At 35.6% G+C, this 25,532-nt stretch overlaps 1 protein-coding gene and 2 long non-coding RNA genes across 3 annotated transcripts; 2 read left to right on the top strand and 1 right to left on the bottom strand.

Moving 5' to 3' along the window:
• Window positions 1-534: 534 nt before the first annotated feature.
• LOC127845279 (uncharacterized) lies at window positions 535-3,461 on the top strand. Its single transcript, XR_008033154.1, has 4 exons — window positions 535-737; window positions 1,457-1,512; window positions 2,177-2,240; window positions 2,807-3,461. It is a non-coding gene; the product is annotated as an uncharacterized LOC127845279 (long non-coding RNA).
• A 1,269-nt stretch (window positions 3,462-4,730) lies between these two features.
• LOC127845024 (uncharacterized) lies at window positions 4,731-8,068 on the bottom strand. Its single transcript, XR_008033024.1, has 3 exons — window positions 7,868-8,068; window positions 5,782-5,985; window positions 4,731-5,222 (listed from the first exon to the last, which is right to left on the bottom strand). It is a non-coding gene; the product is annotated as an uncharacterized LOC127845024 (long non-coding RNA).
• Window positions 8,069-11,502: 3,434 nt separating this feature from the next.
• LOC127845559 (uncharacterized) lies at window positions 11,503-14,770 on the top strand. The gene is made up of 3 exons (XM_052376576.1): window positions 11,503-11,670; window positions 11,902-12,096; window positions 13,778-14,770. Exons 1-3 carry the CDS (start codon window positions 11,616-11,618, stop codon window positions 14,089-14,091), a joined length of 564 nt encoding a protein of 187 aa, XP_052232536.1. The 5' UTR covers window positions 11,503-11,615; the 3' UTR covers window positions 14,092-14,770.
• The last annotated feature ends 10,762 nt before the right edge of the window (window positions 14,771-25,532 follow it).

Genomic DNA, 25,532 nt, shown 5'->3' with positions numbered 1-25,532 from the left:
ATTATTAGTATTATTAGTATTATTAGTATTATTAGTATTATTAGTATTATTAGTATTATTAGTATTTTTAGTTTTATTAGTATTATAAATAATAATTTTATTATTATTATCAATATTATTATTTTAATTAAACCGTTTGATATATGGTCATGTTATTGAACACCCGAGCGGGCGGGCAGGCAGCAGGATATATTGGTCAAGCGCATATGTTTGTCTAGAAGGTATGGATTTTCAAACACTTTAGCGAAATTAATATGCGAATTCTCGAGCACAGGGCCGTGTAAAAAATAAAGGTCACAAGTAAAGGTCAAATGTATGAGATCAGGCGTTAAAACCTTCGTCCTGAGCACACCTTGACCAGTATTGGTGAAATCAGTCAATTCTGTCTGAAGCTAATCATTATTTTTTAACAGTGGCAACGAAAATGTACTGAAGATAGAACTGGTCGACAAGATTTAGTCCAGTCAATCTGTAATTGTACCCACAACTAATTGCAACAGAAATATTTTTTCGATAATGTTGTAGATAAATATCACCTCTTCAACATATCAAAAGTCTAGCAAAGTCTAGCCTGGGCAAACTACCGAAAAATGACTTTTAATATGACAGATTTTCATGGCCCTAAATTACCACCGTAGAAGATAAAATGATCAGATGCACGGTATACAAGCGTTCGCGCAATATGATGTGATCGTCTGCTTTTGATGAAAGATCCTAGATTTAAGTCATTTTTGGAGGTAAGTTAAGATGTCTTTGTTGAATATTATTCTTTTCATCTTGGAAATTAATGTTTTTCTCCTAACAAATGCGTCAGTAATACAAGAATGCGCTACGTAATAGACTGCGTACCACTTTGTAATTAGTTTTCGTGGATGATGCAGGAACTTATAGTTTTCTTCAAATATGCAATAAAGTCAGCAGCAAACACACATTTTACACAAATATACATATGTAGGCATCTAAGGAATGCTTGAAACACACAAACAAATATGAAAATTAAGAGAGAAAAGATCGAGATTTTAATAATTTTTTTTTAAACTACGGAAGGCCATTTTACCATAACGTTTTTGTTTTGGCCATTTGTACCACAACGTTTTCGTATTGCTTCTTTTTCCCTATAACTTCTAAAAATATTCTACTGATTGAAACTGTTGAGAATTTTCTTACCTAATGTTAAAAAAGCTTTCAATTTTCCACATATTTGAATCATTTTAATAATTTCAATATTTCATTATGAATAATTATCATATATAAAATAGAAATAATAAGTTATGGTCTTAAATTTACAATTCTAAACTATAAAAAAATATAATCCGAAATATTGAGTTAAGCTATAAATGTTTCATTTAGTATTATTACAACAGAAAATCAAAAGCTGTTTATAGTAAATAAGTTGCTCTCTTACACACATATCAAACTGTTATTTTCTTGAATACATGTGTTTGATTTATTACAGATGTTTGATCAACAATCAACGATGTCAAAGGTGTGGGTTTAGAATTTCGAAAAAAGGTATAAATATATATTTATTTAAAAGTGTTTTTATAAATGATTCATATGCCATGACAAAATGCTACAGGATAATGTAAATTTATATAAACAAAAGATAGTGTGTTTAAAAACATCGGCCATACCATGTGAAGGAAAATAAGTACAGCTTTGATCAAACTTAAGTTTAATTTTTCCATTTCTGTTTCCTCTATTTTCTCAATATATGTTAAGTAACATTACAACTTAAAATCAACGAAAATTTCGTACAATATTTCGTAAAATAAACTTAACCAATTAAACGTCAGTGCTCCTTATGGCAATTGCCGATATTTTAACGCCAGATTTGGTCTGGTAAAATAGATGTTTGAAGATACAAAACGCTCGTTGTTTTTTCCATTTTAATTTCAACGATATCTATTCATACGGCACATGAACACTAACATGGTGTTCGTGTGTATTATGAATATATATTAAAATGGAATTTATTGTGTCACAAATAAATAAAAACGCGCATCTTGTATATACAAAAATCTATGTTATCATACCACATCTAGCGTTGAAATCGTGGCTATTGCTATAAGGAACACAGATTGTTTAGGTGTTAATTTTATTTTAAGAAAGAGATTACGAAATTTTGGTTGATTTTGAGCGTTATAGAGACTTTAATTTGTTTCATCTATTACAGATGCTAATATGGAACTGCCAAACAATCTGATCAGCACCAAACCTGCTGCAGCTGCATCGGAAAGGTAATAGCCATTCATTCTACACGCAACGCTAGTAAATACTCAACATTTACAGCTTGCAGTTGAAGGCAAAATTAAATAATTCATTTTTCAAAAGCATCAATGACAAACATATAAATAAATTAACCCCACAGTACAGTCAAACTATTAATGAGTGCAAAACAAAATTTACTACAGGATTCATACTGGAACTGTGAACATTTGTACATAGTACAAAAATAACATTGCGTGAATATCAACTATTGTTATTTCTGAAAAAAAATTAACACAATATTGCGTGAATATCGATAATTGTTGTTTCTTAAAAATAGTTTTTTTATAAACATAAAGTTCAACAATGCATTTACTTGTATTCTGAAATACACAATATGTATGAAAATATAAACCCTTCATTCTATTAAACGCTTTTGAATGCATCTGCAGCAGGCAGCAGACGGCTTTAAAATCCATTGTGTCAAATCAAGGAATTGCTTGTTATGAGCAAATGCTCCTTTTGTCACAATTGGGAATGTCACAAAAGACTGTTCTGCCTAATGGTTGAAACAGCATGTATTCATATATTCTTTCAGCAATACCTGCCTGATATGATGCCAATCACTTGCAGATGACCAAGATCATGTTAAGTTACGCCAGAAAGGGAGTGATAGCATAAATGCTGCCAGCAAAGTTCGCTTGGACAATATTACTTCCCTACCCGGACAGACAGTTCATATGTACATTGTCGGAAAGATTATTGTAACCCAATTCGAATCAAGTTATCCTTAAATAAAAAGCCAACACTGTATTATCTCCATCGTTACGATCTAACACTGAACGATTTAACTTCAGTACAAATTGTCTATTTTGTGCTCAACGTGCCAAATTTGTTGGAAGAAAACGAGGCTATAATGTATACCCTGTTAGAACAGTTGAATTTAAAAAGAACATCGAACACATATGTATCGATAGGGATGACAAATAGGGTTCAGATATTAAAAGCAGATTGGAAACTATACATGACTTAGCGGCTGCTGTTGCTATATACCATCAGTCATGCAGCGTAAATTTTAGGACAGGTAAAAATATACCACAGTCAGGCAATGAAAAAGGAAAGAAGTGTGGAAGACCAGTGAACATGGCACAGGAATTTGCTTTCCAGGAAAAAGCATAGTTCCTGATTGAAAATGATGACGAACAAATAACACTAAAAGACCTTGTTGACAAAATGGTAGAACTATGTGGAGAACTCTCAGATACATCAACTCATATGAAGAAGAGATTACTAGAGCATTTTGGGTCCTCTATTGTCATCACAGAATTAAATGGAAAGCAGAATGTAATCACATTTAGAAACACTGCATCATCAATTTTTCAATCCTTTTACCAAAAGTCTAGTAGCGATTCTGATGCTTATAAAATTGAAATAATAAAAACAGCAGCACAACTATTGCTAACTGATATAAAGGATATTAAAGCAACAAAATTGTCTTACCCTGACTCTGGCTCTGATCTTATGTCTACACAGGAAAATATTGACTACATTCCGGATAGTCTAAAAACATTTCTTAGAGAAATTTTCAGCGATAAAAAAGCAGATGTTAAGATTGCCTCTTTTGGACAGGCCATTATCCAAGCAGTAAGACCAAAGGTGTTGATTCCTCCTCTACAGATTGTCTTAGCAGTACAAATGAAAGAAGAGGTTAAGCTTATAGATATGATATTAGCTCCACCTGGAGAAGAAAAATCATTATATGTACATGCAGTTTTGAGCAGTTTTGAGACGTACAGGTTATCTTTGTATTATACTAGAATGTAAAATATGGTATAATAGAAGTGTTTTGATTTTAAGTGTTAACATTATAATACTTAAGTGATGCGTTATTTTAAGCTAATGACAGTGCAACCAATCTTGGTTAAATTTTATTTCCACATGCCATAATATATTGGCATGATTTAATAGTAACATGTATTTAATGGGTGGGTGGGGTAAGTTTACCCCTATAAATGCACTATTTACATGAGTAAATATGTTAAGAAACTTCATGATACACTTAGGAAATAAAAAAAAAAATACTGTTTTCATAACTGATGTATTACTGAATACTGTTTTTGTTGGCTGGTTTGCCCGAAATGTGTTGTTTTAATAGAAAATGGAAAATATACTTTATTTAAAAAAATCGTCCGCGAGGGGCATAAATAAAATGAAGTTTTAACAGGTTTGCCCTGGAAATATTTCGCTAGACTTTTTTCCTGTCATCTGTTATACGTCATAGATGATTTTGCACGTGAAACCGTTTCTGTTGCAATTAGTTGATGGTTAGGTGCTTTTTTTTCATAGGATGACTGGACTAATTTGGCGTACCAATATATGTTGATATCTTCAGTGGAATGCTCGCACTTTTTACAGTTTGTTCAAATTTCTAATGTTACTATAATTTAAATGCAGTTTATTTTTCATACTTGGTAGTTGTCGTAGTTGCATGTAACTGTAGAAGTTATAAGCAACAAACAACACAATTCTTTCTGTTTATGAATCATAAAAGAAGGTTACATATTTCATAATACAACAATAAGACTAGGCCTATGTACTTGTCTTTTTTGAATTCCTAGTTTAAAATAATTAATTGTCAATTTGTTAAATGGGTTCATTTAGTTACTTTTCTACGACTATTTTACATAATTGATTTATTATTTCACGTCCAATGTTGTACTTGTATTATTAGATTGACAGTAGCATCAGCAGACTCAGCAGGGGAATAGGACAGTACATCCATGCGAAGTAGGAAGGCAGAGCAACGGTCCCAGTGCTGTACATGTGTCGTGCAGTTTCGTTAATGTCATATTCGTGAATCTTCAGATTAAACACTCTGGATGAGGCACTAAAACATGATAAGCCTGTGAAACTTGTAAAACCGTTCGCGCCTGGGGGGTCTGGTATTTTTAAACATTCCTGTGCAGGCATGTCGCTGCAATCGCGCAAAACCACTTCACTTATGACGTTTGCACCTATTGAACAAAGTTAAGACAATAATTCGAAAATCACGCATATTTAACAACCTTGGTACTCTTACCAAAGATATTTCAATTGCACAAGAACAGTACATTTTAATATTGACTATATCGTAAAATGTTATTGAGTGCGACGTCATAATAATACAACGAACATTTATTCAAATTAACCGAGTCAATGCTCAAGTCAGCTCTTATTTAATTTTGTGGAAAGTGTGTATGGTTACGACAAAAAAAATCATCTAAACTATCTAATGCAGGTGTGCAAGTTGTTCGTCCGATAATTTCAACCGTACTTATAACAGTCTCACATCAGTTGGAGAAGATAAACAATGCATCAAATACCTCAAGGCCTGGTTTGATTGAAAAGTTTTTATTCCAGCCTTCTTTCATTATACATTAAGTAAAATAAATTCTGATTATAGTTTGATGTGTATTTACACAGTGGTTATGTGAAATTGTCTTAGAAAGCTTTCGTTGATATTTATTCTCAAGTTCACACTTAGTCTGTTGCATATTTTAATAAATGTACAAAAAACATGTTGGCGGTATTTACCATTGAATGCCTGACTGCCGAACCCTTCGTATAAGTAGTACCTGCTAGAACATGATACCATCTGAGGTCCACAATGCTCTGCTGTCGCCTTTGTGTTTGTTGCACATTTGAAGTCAGTTCTGTTGTTGTTGTATCCCAGTCTTGAGACTATGTCTTGTGGAATATTGTAAGTTTTGTGCGCATAATGGATGCAAATCGGACATTCTGAAAAGGAAACATATTTCGAACTGTATGCAAATTGTTTATATTAATGAAGTCGTATTTGGGTAAACATTGGGTAAACATTGCATAATAAAATGCAAGAATATGCTTAGCACATTAAAACAAATCAAAAGCACACGTCCTTTCCTTTAAAAGTTAATTAAAAGTTCAGAAAAATGGACGAATTCAAACACAAGAATTTAAAACTCGCCAGGTTGGATAAATCGCACGAAACTAGTAAAAAAATAATTACAACAATTTGTAAAATGAATTCGAAAATGTAAAGACCGCAGGGACAGTAAATTTTCATATACAGCACAAGTTTGTAAGTACTGACCATTCGAAAACGTGTTTTGTGTTAAAATTGAAACATCTCATTCTGGCTTGACAATTCAATTGGCATCACAGTACATAGCTGGACGCACATTAGGCACGTAAACATTGGTATAAACTAACACTCAGACATGTAACACAAGATGTAATTATTTATTCGAGATTAAGCAATTTATTTAATTCGAGAAGTTACTGTATAGCAAATGTTTGTAACAACGATTTCTAAGCGTTTTTAGTTTTTAGCAATTGGTTCCTTGCTATGCATTACAAGGCCGCATTTATATGGGTTTTCTATCTTACTGATTCAGGTTAAGTTTAAGTTTATGTGATCTGAAGTATCATATTCATTGGGCAAAGTTTGTTTTAGATCGCGTTTACGCCAGCATAATGACGTTTAATAATTTTGCTGTTGTTGTTTTTATATTTTTTATATTTTTTACATTTAAGATCGCCTTCCTTAACAAAACAAAAAAGTATATGAAATAATTCACGCGTAATGCAGACACTGATTCGCTCAATATCAATGTATCGACGGAGAAATCCTCCAGTTAGTAGCACAGGATTTACTTTCAAACACAAAAATAATCTTTACGTTAACTCAATGCATGTTAATTTATCATATTTCCTCAAAATAATTTGCGAATATAAATAAGTCCTTTTCGATCATAGTTACATTGTTGCTGTTCATTTGTGTACATGTATACAAGCTCGCCAACCATTACCACTTAAAGTAATATTTTTATTACATTTAATAATGGAAAAAGATAAAGAATCATATTCTTGCAAACTGATCGGTGAACATTTTCATTCTTTAACAAACGTATACATATTATTTGATTACATCTGGAAAAGTTTTAGCGACGTCCTTTCAACAGTTAATAAGGAGTAGAGTACACAAAATTGCGTAACGTGAGTAGATATGGCAGACAAGAGTGCGAGGGAATACACATATATCAGTTATACACTCTCTAAACACTATATTAATAAATTTGAAAAAAAAACAGCAAACGAATTATCTTTACAAACTTACTCGGTTTTGTATGCCAGTCAGGCAACCTACTGTACAAAAATTGAACAATGGTAGCAGTTGCGAGTCTGGTATGGTGTGGGCAGAGCGATTTGGCAACGCTTCTTTAATACATACACAGAGCGCTGCTGGATCTGACTTGACTTGAGAGTTTTTCAATAACCCGAAGGCTTTTGTTGAAAACACGGTCAATAAAAAAATATATTCTTGCATAACTCGGATAAAATGGACAAAAAGAAACGCACTATAGAATATTAATATCGTTTGATGGTGTTTGAACATTTACATAATGTGTAATCTTTAAAGAATAACATCTTATATTAAAATCCGAAATCTTTTTTTTAAATTTGTTTGCACTGTTTAACATTATTCATATAAATCGTATGCAAATAATACAAATGATTCTACTCATGAATAGGGAAGGACAGCTAGTAGAATGCCAATGGTATTGCCTATCATTATGTTTTAAAATTAACAAATTTTCTGATTTAAAATCTACGTTTATGAAAATAAATAGTGTATTACATATTGCCTTGGATAATACATAATGCATTCCAAAAAAGCAAACAAACAAAACAATCTTCATTTTGTTAAACTGCTCTCATGTGTTGACTATGCAGATGATAAATGAATGCATGTAAACCACCAATCACACTGACGATTGACATGAGCAACGTGAGCGTTTTATCACATGAAAAGAAAAACAAAATATTAGAAACTTCCAATCGCCATAAGCGAATACCCCTCTGTTCTCTTTTTGGTTTTTTATCTTAATTCATTGGCGGGATGTTATCTGACTGTTTCCAAAGTCAGCTCGATATGAAACTTCAGCGTTTTCTAAGTATTTTATTTCGTTTCTTTTTTCTATATTCCAAATTATAAACTGTGTTTGGCTATGGGATGTTTTGTAAATTCAGAACAAAGCTTCCTTTCCGGTAAACAACTCCACTTGAATTTATTTAAACATTAATCTATTTACTCAAAGCCCATTTGATCATGCGAATCAGTGTTGTAGTTATTTTAGAATAATATTATATTCGCTCAAATATTTGAAGCAATACTGTTGCATGAATTAACTTCAGTAGGGTTATTTACATACAATATGAAATTGTGTTCGTGGTCGAAATGTTGACCAATTAGGTTCTTAATACCTACCAATTACGCGCTCACGATACCATTAAGCAATTTCTTAATGACGCAGTAAATGACACAATATATTTTATTAACATGATTTATACTTTTTGAACAACTTGCTCCTTTTCTATGCATTTAAATGTCTCATATCAAACAACATGTTTGCAAGTAAGTTTTGAAATGGTTTAGCTGTTTTTAAAGGTCAACCTTTAAATGAGGTGCTATTCATGTGAGGTTCACACAGTGCATTAAATAATCTAATGTACTGGAATTTGTATTTTCATTTACCATTAACCGGGTTTACAAAACAATGCATTAAATTATCTACAACCAACTGCACATTTGTTTCAATTTCTTTATTCGGTGCTGGTAATGAGATGTAGCCGGTTTAAACCACGATACTTTATATTAACCGAGTGGTTGGCATAGACTTTTAAACTTGATGCACACTACAAAAGCAAGTAAAATAGTTTAATAACACTCGCGACTCAGTCTTAATTGTCAGTAGAATGTAGTAAAATAGTTTGGCGATAAAATATAAATGCACTAATTGATTTGAATTCGGACATTATAACTTATTATAGTCGTTTTATTAAATAACTCAACATAAAAGTACATGCAGAGTTCATATCTTCGCAATTAAACTGTTTGTCTATGTTAATCTAGCATCAATTTATATTTTTATTGCGATATTGTTTTGTCGCTGGTGACGTATTGATTTTAACTCGTGCTGTATAAATCGCGTCTTATTAATGATTGTTTTAGAAAGAACACAAATTTCCTGTGATTTTGTGTTTAAATTCCGGTTTCGTTACGTTTGCAAACTGAAACTGAAAGACTCAAATGATAACCTGATCAAACAATAACTTCCGTTAGCAAACACGATAACACTTTTTTAAACTTTTTTTTCATATAAGGTGCCAAAATTATTTGTCGCAATTTCGAATTAATGTTGAATGTTTATTTAAGCTGATATATTTGCTTAAAAGGTCGGGAGTGGACTGTGAAACACACTCAAAACAAAAAACAGTCAAATGGTTGTTTAGTTTAAATTTTGCGAAGTTTACACAATGTGTAATTGTAACTCACAGTATTCGTCATATGACGAATATAAATTTGACAGATCTAGGTTCGCAAGATGCAAAAGAGTATCTCAGCAGTTTATAGACCGGCTATCATTTTCTTATATGATTCCGTAAAATATGGACTGCTTTCGACAGCTAATACATATCAAAGCGCCGAAGGCACTGAAGTTGTTCGCTATTGCATAATTTACGACGCAACTCATTTTTCAAAATTAATCGCATGTTTTAAATCAACACAAGACATTTACATTTATAAAGAGTGTGTCTTAACGCACGGGTCGAGATGTGTGTGCACTTTTTATCATCCTATTTATTTTATAGAGATAACTTAGACAAAATATCAACAACATGACCCTATTTTGACGTTCAGAAAGCATAGAAAGTATAATGAAAATGGTAATGAGAACTGAATATAAAGACAATTTGCATTCACCACCATATTAAATGAATATTGTTGTTATATTGAATACCTAACGTACTAAGAATATAATTTCATTATGGAAAATCCCTGTACACATTTTTTGATTATTGACAATATATACACATTCTAAATATACAATAAGATAATTGATGAAAATAAATAAAAAATAAATATGCGAGCAATACTTTTTTCTCACAAATTAGGTAGTCATAAAGACAGCACTGTTGACCCGTACTTTGTTGTGTATGCGTTACTTGTTACCCTAACAGTTCACACTGTCTCAAAAACTCTTACCTAAACATAGTTATAGAGCACTAATGCGCTTTTTTCTAAATTCCCAAACGTTTTACTTTCTTAATAATTTACATTCTTGATATCTAACTATTGTCTTTAGGATCCAGATGTGAGTGCCTTTTGTTTTGTTTTGCCAAACAAAACCTTCCATAAATCAAATATCAAAATTAGCCCCGACATGGCTTATGTGCGGTCAATAGACGCTATGTTGCAACGTACTTACAAAACGTTTCTTTCAAGTTATATCGTTAACCAGATTTGATATATAAGAACCAGGTTAAAGCGCATCAAACTCCGCCAAGGACGGTCCCAAGCCCGCGCTGAAAAAGGGGGAGGTATGGGCGTGGGGCTAGCAACCCCACCCCGTGAAAAAATACTTGCTACGGAAACGACAACAAGGGAACAAGCGACAAATGGCGCCGGGAGTGAAGCAGACCAGGCAACTGGACTTATGAAGGATGGGGATCAAAGCCGCAAGGACGTCCCCAACCCGATAGCGGAACTCTTTACGCCAAAGCGATGGATCGGAGTTGGATGTTGGAACGTGCGAACACTCTACCAGACTGGAAAACGGATCATAAAAGTATTCTGGCCAAATATGATCACGAACATGGAACTGCGTAGAAGAGCTGGCGCAAACAGCATCGCTGAGACCATCGCTTTGTGGAGATGGAGATGGCTAGGCCACGTCTGCAGAATGCCACCCGACTCGCTACCTAGGGTGGCACTGAGATGGACGCCACAGGGGAAATGAAACCGTGGACGACCGAAAGAGACGTGGCGCCGAACCGTTGAGCGAGAGCTCAAGAACAGAGGCCTGACTCTGCAGACAGCACCCGCAACAGCAGCTGACAGACCAAAGTGGCGCTCCCTTGCCGTCGCCTCAAGCACCAGACGGCACAGAAAGGATTGAATGAATGAATGATTGAATAAAGCGCATCATCACTGTGAAACCGTGGTAAAGTCAGCCAATAAAGTCAAGCAGTCGCCGTAGCGTCATCACACAACAAAGATCAGTAAAGCTCATGTGTGTACTACACGAAAAAAGCTACTGTGGTCATAAGTCAATGACGATTCAACAAATAAAGACAGTGTAATCTAGGCTGCATTTTAACCGATGATATATAGTTTACACCCGTGTAATAAACTGAAAAGAATACAACGGTTTTCAGTAAGCACTTTCTCACCGCTATCGTGTCGTTTATATATTTGTGCCCATTAGTGCTTTGATTTATATTTGTTCAATGGTAACTGAAACAGATAGGGCTTGAATGCCGTTATAAAAAGCCCCCTTAATATCCATGGGACCAATAACTGAACTTATTGTTTAGGTGAAACCATGGTATTTGCGATATTAATTATTTTCGGAGTTGTTGGAAACGCCGTTACACTGGGTATGAAACAAGTATTATATGGCTGATATTGCGTATCGTAATCAAGTTATATTGATGTTATGTTATTTGTAGCCGTTGATATGTTTATATCTTCTAAAAGAAGATTACTATTAAAAATAAGCTTTTCATATGCCTTGTATTTTGAAACACAATCCTACTGGGAATACACACACTATTTGGATACTGACAATCGGTTTAAAAAAAATATATTCAAATGTGTGCACTTTCCAGACTGCCCCCAGTGTCAACATTCTGTCGGTGTATCTAACCAGCCACCAAACCATGACGAAGATTATTTGGTGGAAAAGGTAAAAAACTTCGATTGTGCGGAAAACAAGATTCGCGCAACAGCATGTCCTATCGGCATCGAACGGTGTTACAGTGTCCACACAATATCCAACGGAAAGGGCCTTACCGACAATCCCGGTAACTATCGGCATTTTTAGTGTATTATGTTGTGTTATATGAATTGAAAGTATTGTTTAATAATTGTTAAATTGAAATAAAAAGGATACATGTTGTAAGGGAAAAATCTTATTATACTTGACACATTAAAAACGCACTGTTTTCAGTTTCTTAATGTTTGCACTTAGCCTGTCGGCAGGTTAATAATAAATTTGGTTTGACAGTCAAGAAACAAATTCTTTGAAGTTTAAATGAGCTTGAAAAGTCGCGGTTTAGGACAATGAATTGCATCCAAGTACGGCGGGTTTGATTCCCGGTAAGCCCACATAATAGTATGTGTTGACGTTTGTAATGATGGTTTTATGTCTATGGCCATTCTTAAACTACGTCTTACTCAAATAAGGCACTTTCAGTTACTGGTATACGTATTTGTCTATGTACTGATGAGTAGGAGATGTTTAACTTTACGTCGTTAAATGGGTGAAATACCGTAAAATATAATGATATATATTTAATTACTTATTAAGCGTTTTTTTAATTATCCAAGCTCGCTCATTAAAGTGCTATATATCATGTTTGAATACACTTATGCATAAAAATAATTACTGACAAAGTGATTTTCATAAAATTGACAAATGGCAGAACTAATAAATCATCACCACAGGCATAAGATTAATTAAGGCTTAAAGGTAACGAATTTTTGTGCAAAATCAAATGATGGTCTTCTTTCATGTTTGTTCAACTCAATGTTCTAGGGTCAAAATATGTCCCTCCCAGGGGTTATAAATATGTTCATCTTGTTCCTTTATACTCAACAGTTGAAGTATTTTATTGTAAGATCAACACTGGCATTCCACAAGGGTCTTATCCATAAAAGGCTATATAATTTGTATATGCAAACCGCGATTTTGTGGTAATCTATTATCTAGCCCATCTTAAATCACTTTACACTTTAAACGTGAATGTATGCGGCTAATTCAGGACCATCATGGTTCTTTGGCAGGCATTTAGCGAAAATTGCATTTACTTTAGACCCGAGATGCACAGAGGTTAAGTATGCGTTATGTTGCACAATTTGATGGTCGTCTACCAAGTTTCTTCTTATCATGCACATAGGGTCAAAGTTAGGCATGAACCCCGGGATTAACTTTTTTAGAATAAATTTAATCATATTTTCCAAACCTATAAACCTGAGAGACAAGATATTTGTTATGAAGCACTTGATTAGTATAGTTGTTGTTGTTTCACATTGAGTCCCCGGGATCAAAATTGAACACACCTCATGTGGGTGGTGTTTAAAATAACTTGCAAATTTTTTTCTGAAATCTCAACGCCAAACGTTTACTATTTATATGCAACATCAAAAAGTGGTTTTATACCAATTGTATTCAAACCTTACATGTGTTTTCAAAATACACAACGTGGTTAAGTTTTTATACTTCATAGACATAGTAAAATGTTAAATGCTCCTGTTTGCTGTAAGTGTATCACACTGTGAGTTCCGGCGGTCGATTTCGGGTCATCATGGTCTTCTAGTAACATAAATTTAATACATATTAGTGACACACACACACACACATGTTCAAAATTATATCTTGTTATATCTTAACATGTCAAGAATGAGAAACAGTGCCAAATGACCATATGACCTTGATATTTTTAATACAATATATTTAAAGACGGTGTTTTGATTGGTTTTTAGAGGTGGAGTATACAATTGAACTTGTACAGCGAGGTTGTGCAAAGCTGGTTATCTCTTCGGTTCCGGGAATATGCGAAAACTCTAAGAACGCAACTGGAAACAACTTCATTGCTGCTTTACAATCAGGAATGAGCATGTACTCGAGCGCTCAAGTGACGGGTGAGGTATGTGATGGATCAAAGAGCTTTCAGATCCAGATCCATGAAAAAGATGTTATCGCTTATCGCGGCGCTGGTGGTAAAACTGGCAGAAATTCCGCCGTGAAAGGCGTGTTGGACTGTGCCTGGGTGATTCTAATATTTTTTGCTCTGTGAATTTTTCAATATTCAACATATAAAATGGTACTTTTACAAAAGTATATGCTTGAATATTTGTGATCAAACGATACGCTGCCTTTTTTAACATCTGTGCAAAAACAAAATGTTATACACTCACACTGATGTGTTTGTTGTGGTTGACAAATGACATTTAATTGTTGGGTAATTGTGAGGGTCGGTTTGCAATCAACCGGGCTGTTTAAAACCCAGCGTGTCATGGTTAGCCCCAAAAGATGCATTTCTTAATCATCTATTCAATGAATGCTTATATGCACTATATCCGGACTATCAGCGTAAATAGTAACTTCAGTTCGCAAATTAGTAATGCCGGTTTTATTATTATTTGTATAAATATAAATGGGTTCATTTTGATGTTTCTATGCAGATATTTAAATATAGTTTTGAGACAAAAGTTGAATGTTGGGAAAACAGTGTCTTACGTGCACATATAAAATTTAATGCCTGTAATATCAGTTGGTGTATGATGATTATGACACTAAGACGCGCAATTGTATATATTAATTGTACATTACATATGTTTTTCATTGGCACGTGAGGGTTTCTTCTTAGACGTAATTTGTAGTCGCTTTAGCCATGACAATTTCTTCTACCTCTTTGACCACAACAGAATGCTCTCCTTCCGTTTCTGTCAATAAACATTGATATTTCACGATCATTACTACGTTTCGTGTCTTCTGTCTCAGTGCTTTGTACTTGACCGTGTCTGCTAACCTTATCGACCTCAAACATCTTTCACCGATGATATGTCCCCATTCCGTACCCTGCATCAAAAAGTTGATCGTATTTCATGGATTGTTTTGAGGAACGTGCTCAAATAGAATGGGCATGTCAGCATCATGATATACCGACAATTTGCCGACCATTTTCATATTGATGAGCTGTTATTGTATAACATATTTATGTTTATGATATTATTTATCTTTATTTTAATATTTTCATATTGCCATGTGCACGCTTCTACAAGTAGAGACCGTGCACCCTTCATGTGAGCCAGTCGGTACTCATGGGAGGTTGCACTTTACCTTTGCTAACAACAAATATAAAAGCATGACTCAACGAAAGAGATTGTAGAAGACCTCTCTTTGACCAATTTCACTGAAGCAAATTCAACAGTAGTAGGTGCCATAAGATAACCATCGATCTCCTAATGAAAATGCATGGTGATGCCCACGCTGGATTTTTATTACGAACACAATTTAATATTGATTGCATTTTCTTTTATCTCCGGATATGCTAGGCACAATGATAATAAGACATTAAAAAAGCAAATATATAATAATCACCACTTTCATATAAATCATGAAATTTCTTAAGTGTTACGTTTTAGGTTTAGTGTCAAAACTACGAGAACAAAGTCGTAGTGTTTTATGGAGATAAAAAACGTAAACCCGTTGATAACTGCGAATGTTAAACGTGGATAGTTTTTTAATTCGCCTAATAAATCCTTATTTGCATTACTAATACAGGTAACAAAAGATGTCATGAATGAAGTTATTTATCAAAATCCAAGAAATGTTTAGACAAGGGTCTGTATCATAGGATAATAAAACACATATTGACACTAAATATTTGATAAGATTCATCTGAAACAAACAGGAAATATGATAAAACACATTTAAGACATTCGTGAAGTTTCATAAAATATGCCTGTTTGATAGTTTTATCACAAAAAAACCGATAAACAAATAACGATTGATAATGTTGCTAAGGAGTACCGTAGATAAACTTTGATCTAGCAGCTTATTATATTTAATGTCCATAAAGTCACTGTGAACGTGTTATTGCGCGTTTATGAGAAAATGTGAGCCTCTTATCTCGTACACTTTGAGAAATTGATCAATGATTTTAGGCGATAAGCAGATCTGGGTACCACTTACTACGCTTCATATATGCTATTTAAACAATTTCACAGACAATAAGTTAAATCGTCGCTTATACATTTAAAAAAGTGAAATTACAATTGCATTCGCATGAAGTAAATTTAATGCGACTTCATTGTCCTTTGTGTCCTTAAGGTGTGGCGAGTGACCAAGTGCACAACATGAGAATGAACTCCAAATGGTATTTTTACTGATATGTTAAGTACTTTTGTCAGTGACATGTCCAACTGAAACGATATAGTTTTTATCTTATCTGCACACTCGGTGATCTTAATGAATTTCATCATATAGTATCGTATTTTTAAATTAATTTTCAATATTTTTAATTTCAATAAAATATAATTTGTGCAAATATTTATGAACTAAATAGAGTGATCTGCAACTGGATCATTCAGGCTTTAGAACAACAAAAGGCATTTCGAATTATGCATACATTTATTTATTTCGATTTTATATAAGTCGTTAATAAGACAATGTATCTAATGTTATTCTTAGAAATTAGTATCAGTTTGCCTGCCTTTTCCCATAAAGTGTTGTGTGTGTGTGTGTTTTAAGCTGTATTTCTCAGCATTGAGGTCAAAAAACGGTATTATTTGCGTTCTAACAATTCGTGGCTAATCGACAAGCTAGCTAATATATATTGAAACAAGTGATAAGTTTGGGTTTAGTTAGGTTCTGCGCGCCAATCAACGGGGTTTAGCGCCGTTTGCTTTGCAATGACCGTTTAAGGTCGTGACAAATCATGAACTCGTTTTGTGTGTGTGTGTTATGTCGTACTCTATGGTTTGCACTGTATTGTATAGGCAATTGTTGTCTGCCTTATACTTATGACTTGCACTCTTTATAATGTTTCTGAATCATAATTATACGTTTGTAATAATCAGCACGAAGTACTAACGTGTACATAACCGGCTGCTTTTATGTTTGCACATGAAGTTTAAGTGAATGATGCATGTATACCGGTCCCCCCCCCCAAAAAGTTATTGTCGGTTGGGAAATCAATCACGTGGTCCATGAGATGTTTTGACAAGCAATTTACGGCCAACGGTTATATGAATGTAAATCTTGGTAAGACACTACATTTACAACACATATAACATTAAAGTTCAGTTTGCTAATCGTACATCCTGTTTTAGCAATGAAAAGACCGAACTACAATAGCTGTAATTTGTGTTTAGATTATCCAATGATCATGGCAAGCTCTAGTGGTTTGAGATTTGTAGTAAATTTCTTAACTCAGATAAATTTCGCGCTGTTACTCGAAAGAAATATAAGAAATAGCACAACTGTGGAACTCCTAACATAATAATTACCTCCCAGTCAGACCTAAAACATAAACAGACTTCAGCTGACAGTTTCGATCCGATCAACGTTTCGGGGCTGACGATTCGGTCTCTGTAATGACAGAAGGCCGCCAGTCGTCTCTCCCATTTCGTATGTAACAAACAACTAAAGACCCGGATAATAATGTGATACTGTTACGCCAATGCATTTCGGGTATATTTATTTTGCAACAGAAACAACGGGAGAAGTGGTAACACGCGGATGTCGTCATAACCAAGTGCAAACGAAATCGGCGCTTTTCCTCTTGACGACTATACGAATCCATTATTACCGGTATTCGATATGCTCCTAAAAATGAACGATCACTTCATCATAAAAGGACAGACATGCAACAGTTTGCAGTCGCATCAGTTCAAACTGGTCATTCCAGAGAGTTGCATCATGAGTCTGCAAGTTTTGAGTACACAGTTCTCAATAGACTTTCCGATACTGTGTCTGAACTGAAATATGTAACGAGATCATTTTTTACGTAAATAGTCTGATAAATTCGGCCTTAAGATGTGCATGTGAGCAGGTGCCCGGATCGGGCTATAACACAGAAATCAATAAGAGCTTTTTTAACTTACATAGACTGAAACTTCAAACTATTACAAGTCTAAAACAAATTTTGATATCAGTACTGTGTTTAAACAAATGCAATATTTTGACAGTCTGTATCTCATACTATCACATCAAAGAACATGTATTCAATAGGCTCCTTGACTACTCATCTTAAACAACACTAATCGCATACGATAAAAGACGTGCAACGTTTTATAAAAATGTCATTAAAATAGGCATGTCTTATGGTTGAATAAGTCTAACCCGTCATCCAAATACCGAAAAAATGTGTTTGCGATGAAAAGGATTACCTGAGATAACGTTCCTAAATCTATTTTGAGCTACCAGCCGATTTCATCTAATGCCAATACCGTTTTATTAAGTTTAAGCGCGTTAAAGTTCACGATGACCTTTTTTCTCGTTCACCTTTAAGACTTGATATTAGGTTATTATTGTGGCAATGTGGTATTCATGTTGCCGGGGATTTATATTTACAGATCCATTCTCAAATTAAACCTATTCCACATATAATAAGTAAAAACATCACATATACAGCTACAAACATAACGAAACTAAAATGACTATTGCATCCGTATGAGGTAAATATCATATCTATACGATGTCATTTACTTACTTATTTTATGACAATTGACAAATTGTAGAACAAAACAAAACGATGAAAAGATCTTAAAAGGATTTTAAGCAAATCTGGTTGTAGAATACATGAAAACCGAACACAATTGCATCCGTATGAGGTAAATATCATATCTATACGATGTCATTTACCTACTTATTTTATGACAATTTACAAATTGTAGAACAAAACAAAACGATGAAAAGATCTTAAAAGGAGTTTAAGCAAATCTGGTTGTAGAATACATGAAAACCGAACATAGGTTATCGGATGTAAACAAATGAACTTGCACGAATAACATAAACATAAAAATATGATGAAATGAAATGATCGTCACATTTTGGACAATGCTTTATTTATTTATGCATAGGGGCAGACTGTTTTATGTAGAACGGTATATCTACAGTTGACGACAAATATACTTCCCGTCTCATGTGGGACGGGCCTGGAGGAGGAAAGCGTACGCAATGATCTCTTTTGATATCGCCGTAAATATGGCAATCGGAGCCCAATATTCATTTAAAGCAATCCAATGGTGATCTTGAAACATGACCTCAAGGCAAAGACAGCAATATCTTACAATTTTTAATTTTGTGTTTGATCGTTTAGCATTTCATGCACAGTTTAATTGAATGAAGACAGTTACGAGATCCACATGTGGCATGTTTTCGTATCTACCAGTTAGTATATTCCCAGTCAAAACTCAAGTTTCTTTGGTGGGTTAGTTTATATTATAATCACTTAATAACAAAGATCATGATTACTCTCTGATGCCTTGATGGTAAAAATAACATATGTACATACCTGGGATTAAGCACGCACGCTTTTTTCAGCCATAATCCATGGCAAAACAATTCATGTTTTCAAATGTTAACTAAGTACATGCATTTATAAATAAAACATGATCAAGCTTTCAATTTCTCTTTTTTCAGGTTATCTAATTTCATCTGTATGTGCCCTAATCATTATGTTCATTTACAGTTTGAAAATCCTAAACATTAAAAAGCAAAGATGTTTTTCATGAAGAAAGGTTACTGAATGATCTTTAAATGTTGTTACTAACTGACATGAATGTTACATGCATTTAGATCTAGAAATCTCTGTATATACAGTCAGGAAAAAAAACTTTCTGACAGCATATCATCCATAAAATTTCAAGCAGTTGCTGTCAAGTTTATGACCGTTAGGCACTGTTCTCGGAAATTTTATCTTTAGTATATTTTTTGTATTGACGGACATGTTACAAAGGAACAGATGCAAATATTTGGACACACACTAATCGACCAATCAGTTGACGACGACTTGCTTCTAACATATACCTGATCTTTATTTAACTAAATAAGTGTTTACTTGACTAATAGGGTGTCGCGTTTTTGGCGCGTTAACGTAACGTCGCGCAATGTTTTGTTACATTGTTTTTTAAGTAACGTCATAGCCTATTATTATGTTATTGTTAGTTGAATTAAATGAACGAACCTGAACACAAGGTCTTATCACTTACAACGTCTTTATATTATGGTGCCGTGATTATTACACTAGACATTCGATGTATTTACAAAAATTACGATCAAATAGTGGAGGCACTAAACGCGCAATCGCTATTTTGCTGGAAACAATCGAAGAAAAGAAAGAGAATAGAACGTTGATAGAATTCAACTGACTTCTGAAAAATTTGGATACAAAAGTGGAAATGCTAGAGACTCTTAACGAAACAATCTTATCAAACACGGAAACTGAAGGAATTGAAGATGACATTGTGGAAACAGACATTTACATGATGTATTTACGCATGAAATTAGACAAACTTATCGCCGAGCGTGATCAACGGGAAACGAGCTTAAGGAGTCAGCAGCCGACATTTCATCCCATGGATACTAGGCGTGGTCGAGAGGATACGGGTGTAGGAGGTCAACAGACGACATTTCGTCCCTCAGCACAGCGTGATCAACGTGATACGAGCATAGGGAGTCAGCAGTCGACATTTCACCCCATGGATACGCAGCGTGATCGAGGGGATACGGGTATAGGAGGTCAACAGACGACATTTCATCCCTTAGATGCACAGCGTGACCAAGCGGATACGAGGTTGGAAATTCAACAGACATTTAATCCCGACGATACACCAACTACACTGGAGATCAGAAATACACATTACATAATCCAGTCGATACCGTTCATATGACAGGTATAAGTTCAAATTCTTCCCAATTTCATAGATTACCTAAATTGCCCTTACCCACATTCAACGGTGATATTCTACAGTGGCAGTCTTTCTGGAATTCCTTTTAGTCCTCGGTCCATTTTAATATCAACTTGTCCAACGTCCAGAAGTCTGGTTATTTGAAGTCACAGTTGGAGGGTAGCGCCACGCGGACGATCGAGGGATTTTCACTTACCAACGGGATATATATAGAGAGATTGACTCAGGCAAAGGTTCGGTAAAACTCACAAGATTATAAATGCGTATATGCAAGGATTGTTAGAAACACCATCGCCCAGTAACAACTAACAGAGCTTGAGAATTTTCCAAGATAAGATGGAGGCGTATATCCGTGTGCTTGAATCGCTAAGATAGAGCCAGGACACATACGGGATATTGTTAGTACCAGTTATTATAGGATAGCAACCGGTAGAAATACGACGCAATTAGGTTCGTGATCATGGAGATGCAAATTGGATTCTAAGTGATCTTAGAAGGGCGATAAGTATATAAATCAATATTATAGAAGCGAGAATGCCACAGGGACATAGCAGTGGAGTGTACACATTTGACGCTACAGCCTCATTTTATACCGGTACGAAGCCTAAAAAGATGAACGGAAATCAGAGACCTTGCAACGCGGTCGATTCTACACGGACACGAAAAGATGAGGTGAAATGTGTATTTTGCGAAGACAGCCATTCTACAACGGAATGTAAAAAGATCACAAGCGTAGACGGAAGGCGGAAGATAGTCAAAGAGAAACAACTGTGTTTTAATTGTCTTGGAACCCATTTTGTTGCTCAGTAAAACGGAAGATGCCGTAAATGCAATCGAAAATATTATACGAGCATATGTGACCGGAAGTCCGAATCTGCGTCCCACAATTCCAAGTCCGAAAACCACTTCCATGATGCTTCAAATCTACACATTACTACAAAAGTACAGACTGGAGTTTTATTGAACAGCGCAAGCCAGAGTAAGTTCTAATTTCAACGATGCTGAAGCTAACATTCTGTTTGATAAAGGTGCCCAAAGATCATTTATAACCAAAGAGCTGGCCGAGAAATTGAACATCGTCCTTGATACATCAGAAGAAATGAGCATATCTTCGTTTGGAAGCACAGCGAATCAAGTACAGCACATAGAGAGCACTACCATCTACCTACCATCTACTTAGAGGAAAGGAAGAAAAGTCCTGATTGTCCCACTCATTGCCACAACCATGAGCAATAGATTACGAAAAGCTGCGTCCAACTTGCCCTATTTGCGAGGATTGAAACTTGCCCACCCTATTACAGTCGGCTGTAATTTTGAGATTTCTCTATTAATCGGAGCAGACCATTACTGGAGCGTGGTAGAAGATGACGTTATACGCGGAGACGGGCCTATAGCAGTAAAGTCCAAGCTCGGATATCTTCTTTCTGGCCTCTTACACAGCAATTATCCAAATAGACCAATCAACACTGTCCTAAATGTCATGATAACCCAGTCCAACAAATCTGAAGAAATGGCGATTGAACGGTTCTGGAATTTAGAGAGTATTGGAATCAACGCAGCCGAGAAAGATGAAACAGCCATTGAATATTTTCAAAATAACCAAGACAACTTCATATCGTTTTCCGATGGCGAGTACTGTGCAAAATTACCATGGAAACAGGATCACCCATCGTTACCAAACAACTACGGTGTCACGAAGACAAGGACTTTATCCACTATAAAGCGTCTCAGTGAAAACCCCTTCATCTTACAGAAGTACGGACAAATTAAAGAAAAGCAGGAGAGACGAGGCTTTATAGAGAAGGTCGCAGAAGATTCCCAACCGTCCCAGCATGTCAATTATATACCCCACCATGCATCAAGAAAGATTCCCTCACTACACCCATCCGATTAGTAACGACTGCAGCTGTCGACAAGCACGTGAATACCCGAGCCTAATCAACTGCCTTGAATCTACCCCACCTATCATCAATGACTTGAAAGCTATACTCCTGAGAATTCGATCACACCAGTACGCCGTAGTCACAGATATAGAGAAAGCGTTTTTGAACGTGAGATTACACAAAAACGACCGAGATTCGACGATATTTTTCTAGCTAAGTAACCCCAACGACCCTGAAAGCCCATTAATTACCTACAGGTTTAAAGCTGTACTGTTTGGCGCAAATTGTTCCTCATTTATACTGAATGTCGTCCTTCTGAAACATGTACAGATGAATTCCCATGTCAATGCCGCAGACACCTTGAAAAGAGACCTGTATGTAGACAATGTTTTGTCGAGCTTTGCGCACGAGATGGCAACATTAACATACTTCCGGGAAGTATTTGATTTGATGACTACAGCCGGGTTCAACCTGCCGTCATGAATCTCAAATAGTCCCCGTCTTAGAGAACTCGCTGAAGCTGAAGGTTGCCTTGACAGCGACACAATCACCAAAGTCCTGGGTATGCATTGGCATGCAGTTTCAGATGATTTGTCACATGCATCACGCGATATACCTACCCTAGAGAACGCTACTAAGAGATCCATCCTTCAATACTCCTCTCGGATATATAAACCTCTTGGACTGCTGAGCCCAGTGACCGTGCGAGCCAAGATTTTGATGCAAGAGATATGGACAGAGAAAATTGATTGGGACATCCCACTTTCGAGCTATGTTCAAGAGAAATGGAAATCACTCGCAGAATATTTCAACGAAGTGACTACAATTTCCTTTCCCCGACGATATTTTCATCATGCAGACGACAAACATACCTCCCACCATGAAGCAGACGATACACCCATAATGCACGTATTTGTCGATGCCAGAATCCAAGCTAACGGAGCAGTGGAATACCAACGTAAAGGGGGAGAATCATCATTAGTTTTGGCAAATAATACAGTTGCTCCATTGAAAACGCTCACACTTCCGCAATTAGAACTAATAGCAGCTTTGATTGGCGCTCGTCTTGCTGCATACATACAAGGAATCCTCTCTACCAAAGATGTTGTCTTCTGGTGCGACAGCCAAATCTTGCTACATTGGCTGAAAACAAATAAACCACTAAAACGATTTATTTCAAACAGAGTAAGAAAAATAAATGACCTATCTGCGACATACAACTGGAAAAACTGCCCAACGTACGACAATCCTGCAGATCTACTTACCCGTGGAATTCCAGCGTCACAGTTCATGAATAATACCTTATGGAATAGCGGACCGATGTGGATAGCTGATGAACAGAAGTGGCCACATTGGGACCAACAAGAACAAGCAGCGGCATACAAGCAGACGACTTCAGATATGCAGACGACTTGTAAAACAACACTTGTGACCACGGTACACAATAGATCTAGTCCTCAACATGGTTTACACTTAATCATAGACGTGAACCGGTACAACCGTTACAAAAATTATTGAGAGTACTTGCAAACGTGCTTAGATTTGTGAAGAACTACAGATCCCTAAAAACAGAAAGATACCAAGGATCGTTAACAGTGCGTGAACTCCATGCAGCGGAGATTCAAAACTGCCAAGCTACAGCGTTTCAGGAAGAAATACACAACATGAGATCCTCGTCATTAGCACGACTTACCCAAGTGAAACAGTTACGACTTTTCCATGACGCTGAGGGATTTGTCCGATGTGGCGGACGATTACATAATGCACCGTTGGATGACCAGACAACATTTCCGTTCCTGTTGCCAAGGCGACATCTTGTAACACGACTGATAGTAGAACACGTCCATGAAAATCAACACCATGCCGAAACAAACGTAACAGTTACGCATTTGAGGCAAATGTTTTGGATCCCGGCAATACGTCAATGCGTTAAATCAGTACTACAAAAATGCACCACCTGCATGAAAACGTCTGGAAAATCTTATGGAACGCCCGATTCGCCCTTGCTTCCAAAGATGAGAGTACAAAATGCCCCACCCTTCACAGTCACTGGTGTAGATTTCAAATCTAGACCATTCCGAGATCAACAAAATAGCTAAGTTACAAGCTCACATCATAAGTCAGTTCCAAAAGAGGTGGAAGTTCGATTACCTAACGGGTCTTCGTGAAAACAATAGGGCGACCGGCAACAACACGCAGAGCATTCGAGTAGGCGACGTGGTACAAATCCAAGATGACTTCCCGAGGATACGTTGGAAACTCGCAGTTGTTGAAAAGCTGCTTACCGGAAATAACGGGTTAACATGTGCCGCCAAAATACGCACGTGTAATGGACAAACAACCAGGCCAATCGTAATACTCTATCCGTTAGAAGTGCTATGTGGAAGCGAAACCGAGAAAAACTAGTGATGAACATTGTTTTTAAACATGTGAGAAGTAGCGCGATAAACAGTTGATAAACAATGTCCTTAACATGTGATTGATACATTTGTTATACAAAGTGAACTTTTAACGACAGTGCAATCTATTCTGGGGTTTAGGTGATTAATTGATACTTTGAGAGTAACTGAGATAATTATTTTGACTAATAATTTGTACTTCAAGTATTTTTGTTATATTTACATTTTGATCAGACTTATTGATACACGTTGCTTAATCATTTTGAGGCCTTCAGAATGTCGCGGTTTTGGCGCATTAACGTTACGTCGCGCCAAATTATGTAACGTTGTTTTTAAGTAACGTCATATCCTATTATTATGGTATTGTTAGCTGAATTAAAGGAACAAACCTGAACACAACGTCTTATTATTTACATCGTCTTAACATAGGAACATACTTCCTCAAAATGTGTTAACGTGAAAAGCTCTTCCTTGTTTATCATATGTTTAGGGATGTACTTGTGTAGCGCGAACAATAGTCTACAGTGTGAGGAAATA

This window comes from Dreissena polymorpha, chromosome 9 (assembly GCF_020536995.1).
Source record: "Dreissena polymorpha isolate Duluth1 chromosome 9, UMN_Dpol_1.0, whole genome shotgun sequence".
NCBI classification, from domain to species: domain Eukaryota; kingdom Metazoa; phylum Mollusca; class Bivalvia; order Myida; family Dreissenidae; genus Dreissena; species Dreissena polymorpha.
This window is presented reverse-complemented; position numbering and strand designations above follow the sequence as displayed.

Bases quoted from the DNA above. Each gene is read 5' to 3' on its own strand.
- LOC127845559 (XM_052376576.1), top strand. From the start codon at position 11,616: ATGGTATTTGCGATATTAATTATTTTCGGAGTTGTTGGAAACGCCGTT. The intron at 11,671-11,901 runs GTATGAAACAAG...TGCACTTTCCAG, and splicing joins TGGAAACGCCGTTACACTGG to ACTGCCCCCAGTGTCAACAT. The intron at 12,097-13,777 runs GTAACTATCGGC...ATTGGTTTTTAG, and splicing joins GGGCCTTACCGACAATCCCG to AGGTGGAGTATACAATTGAA.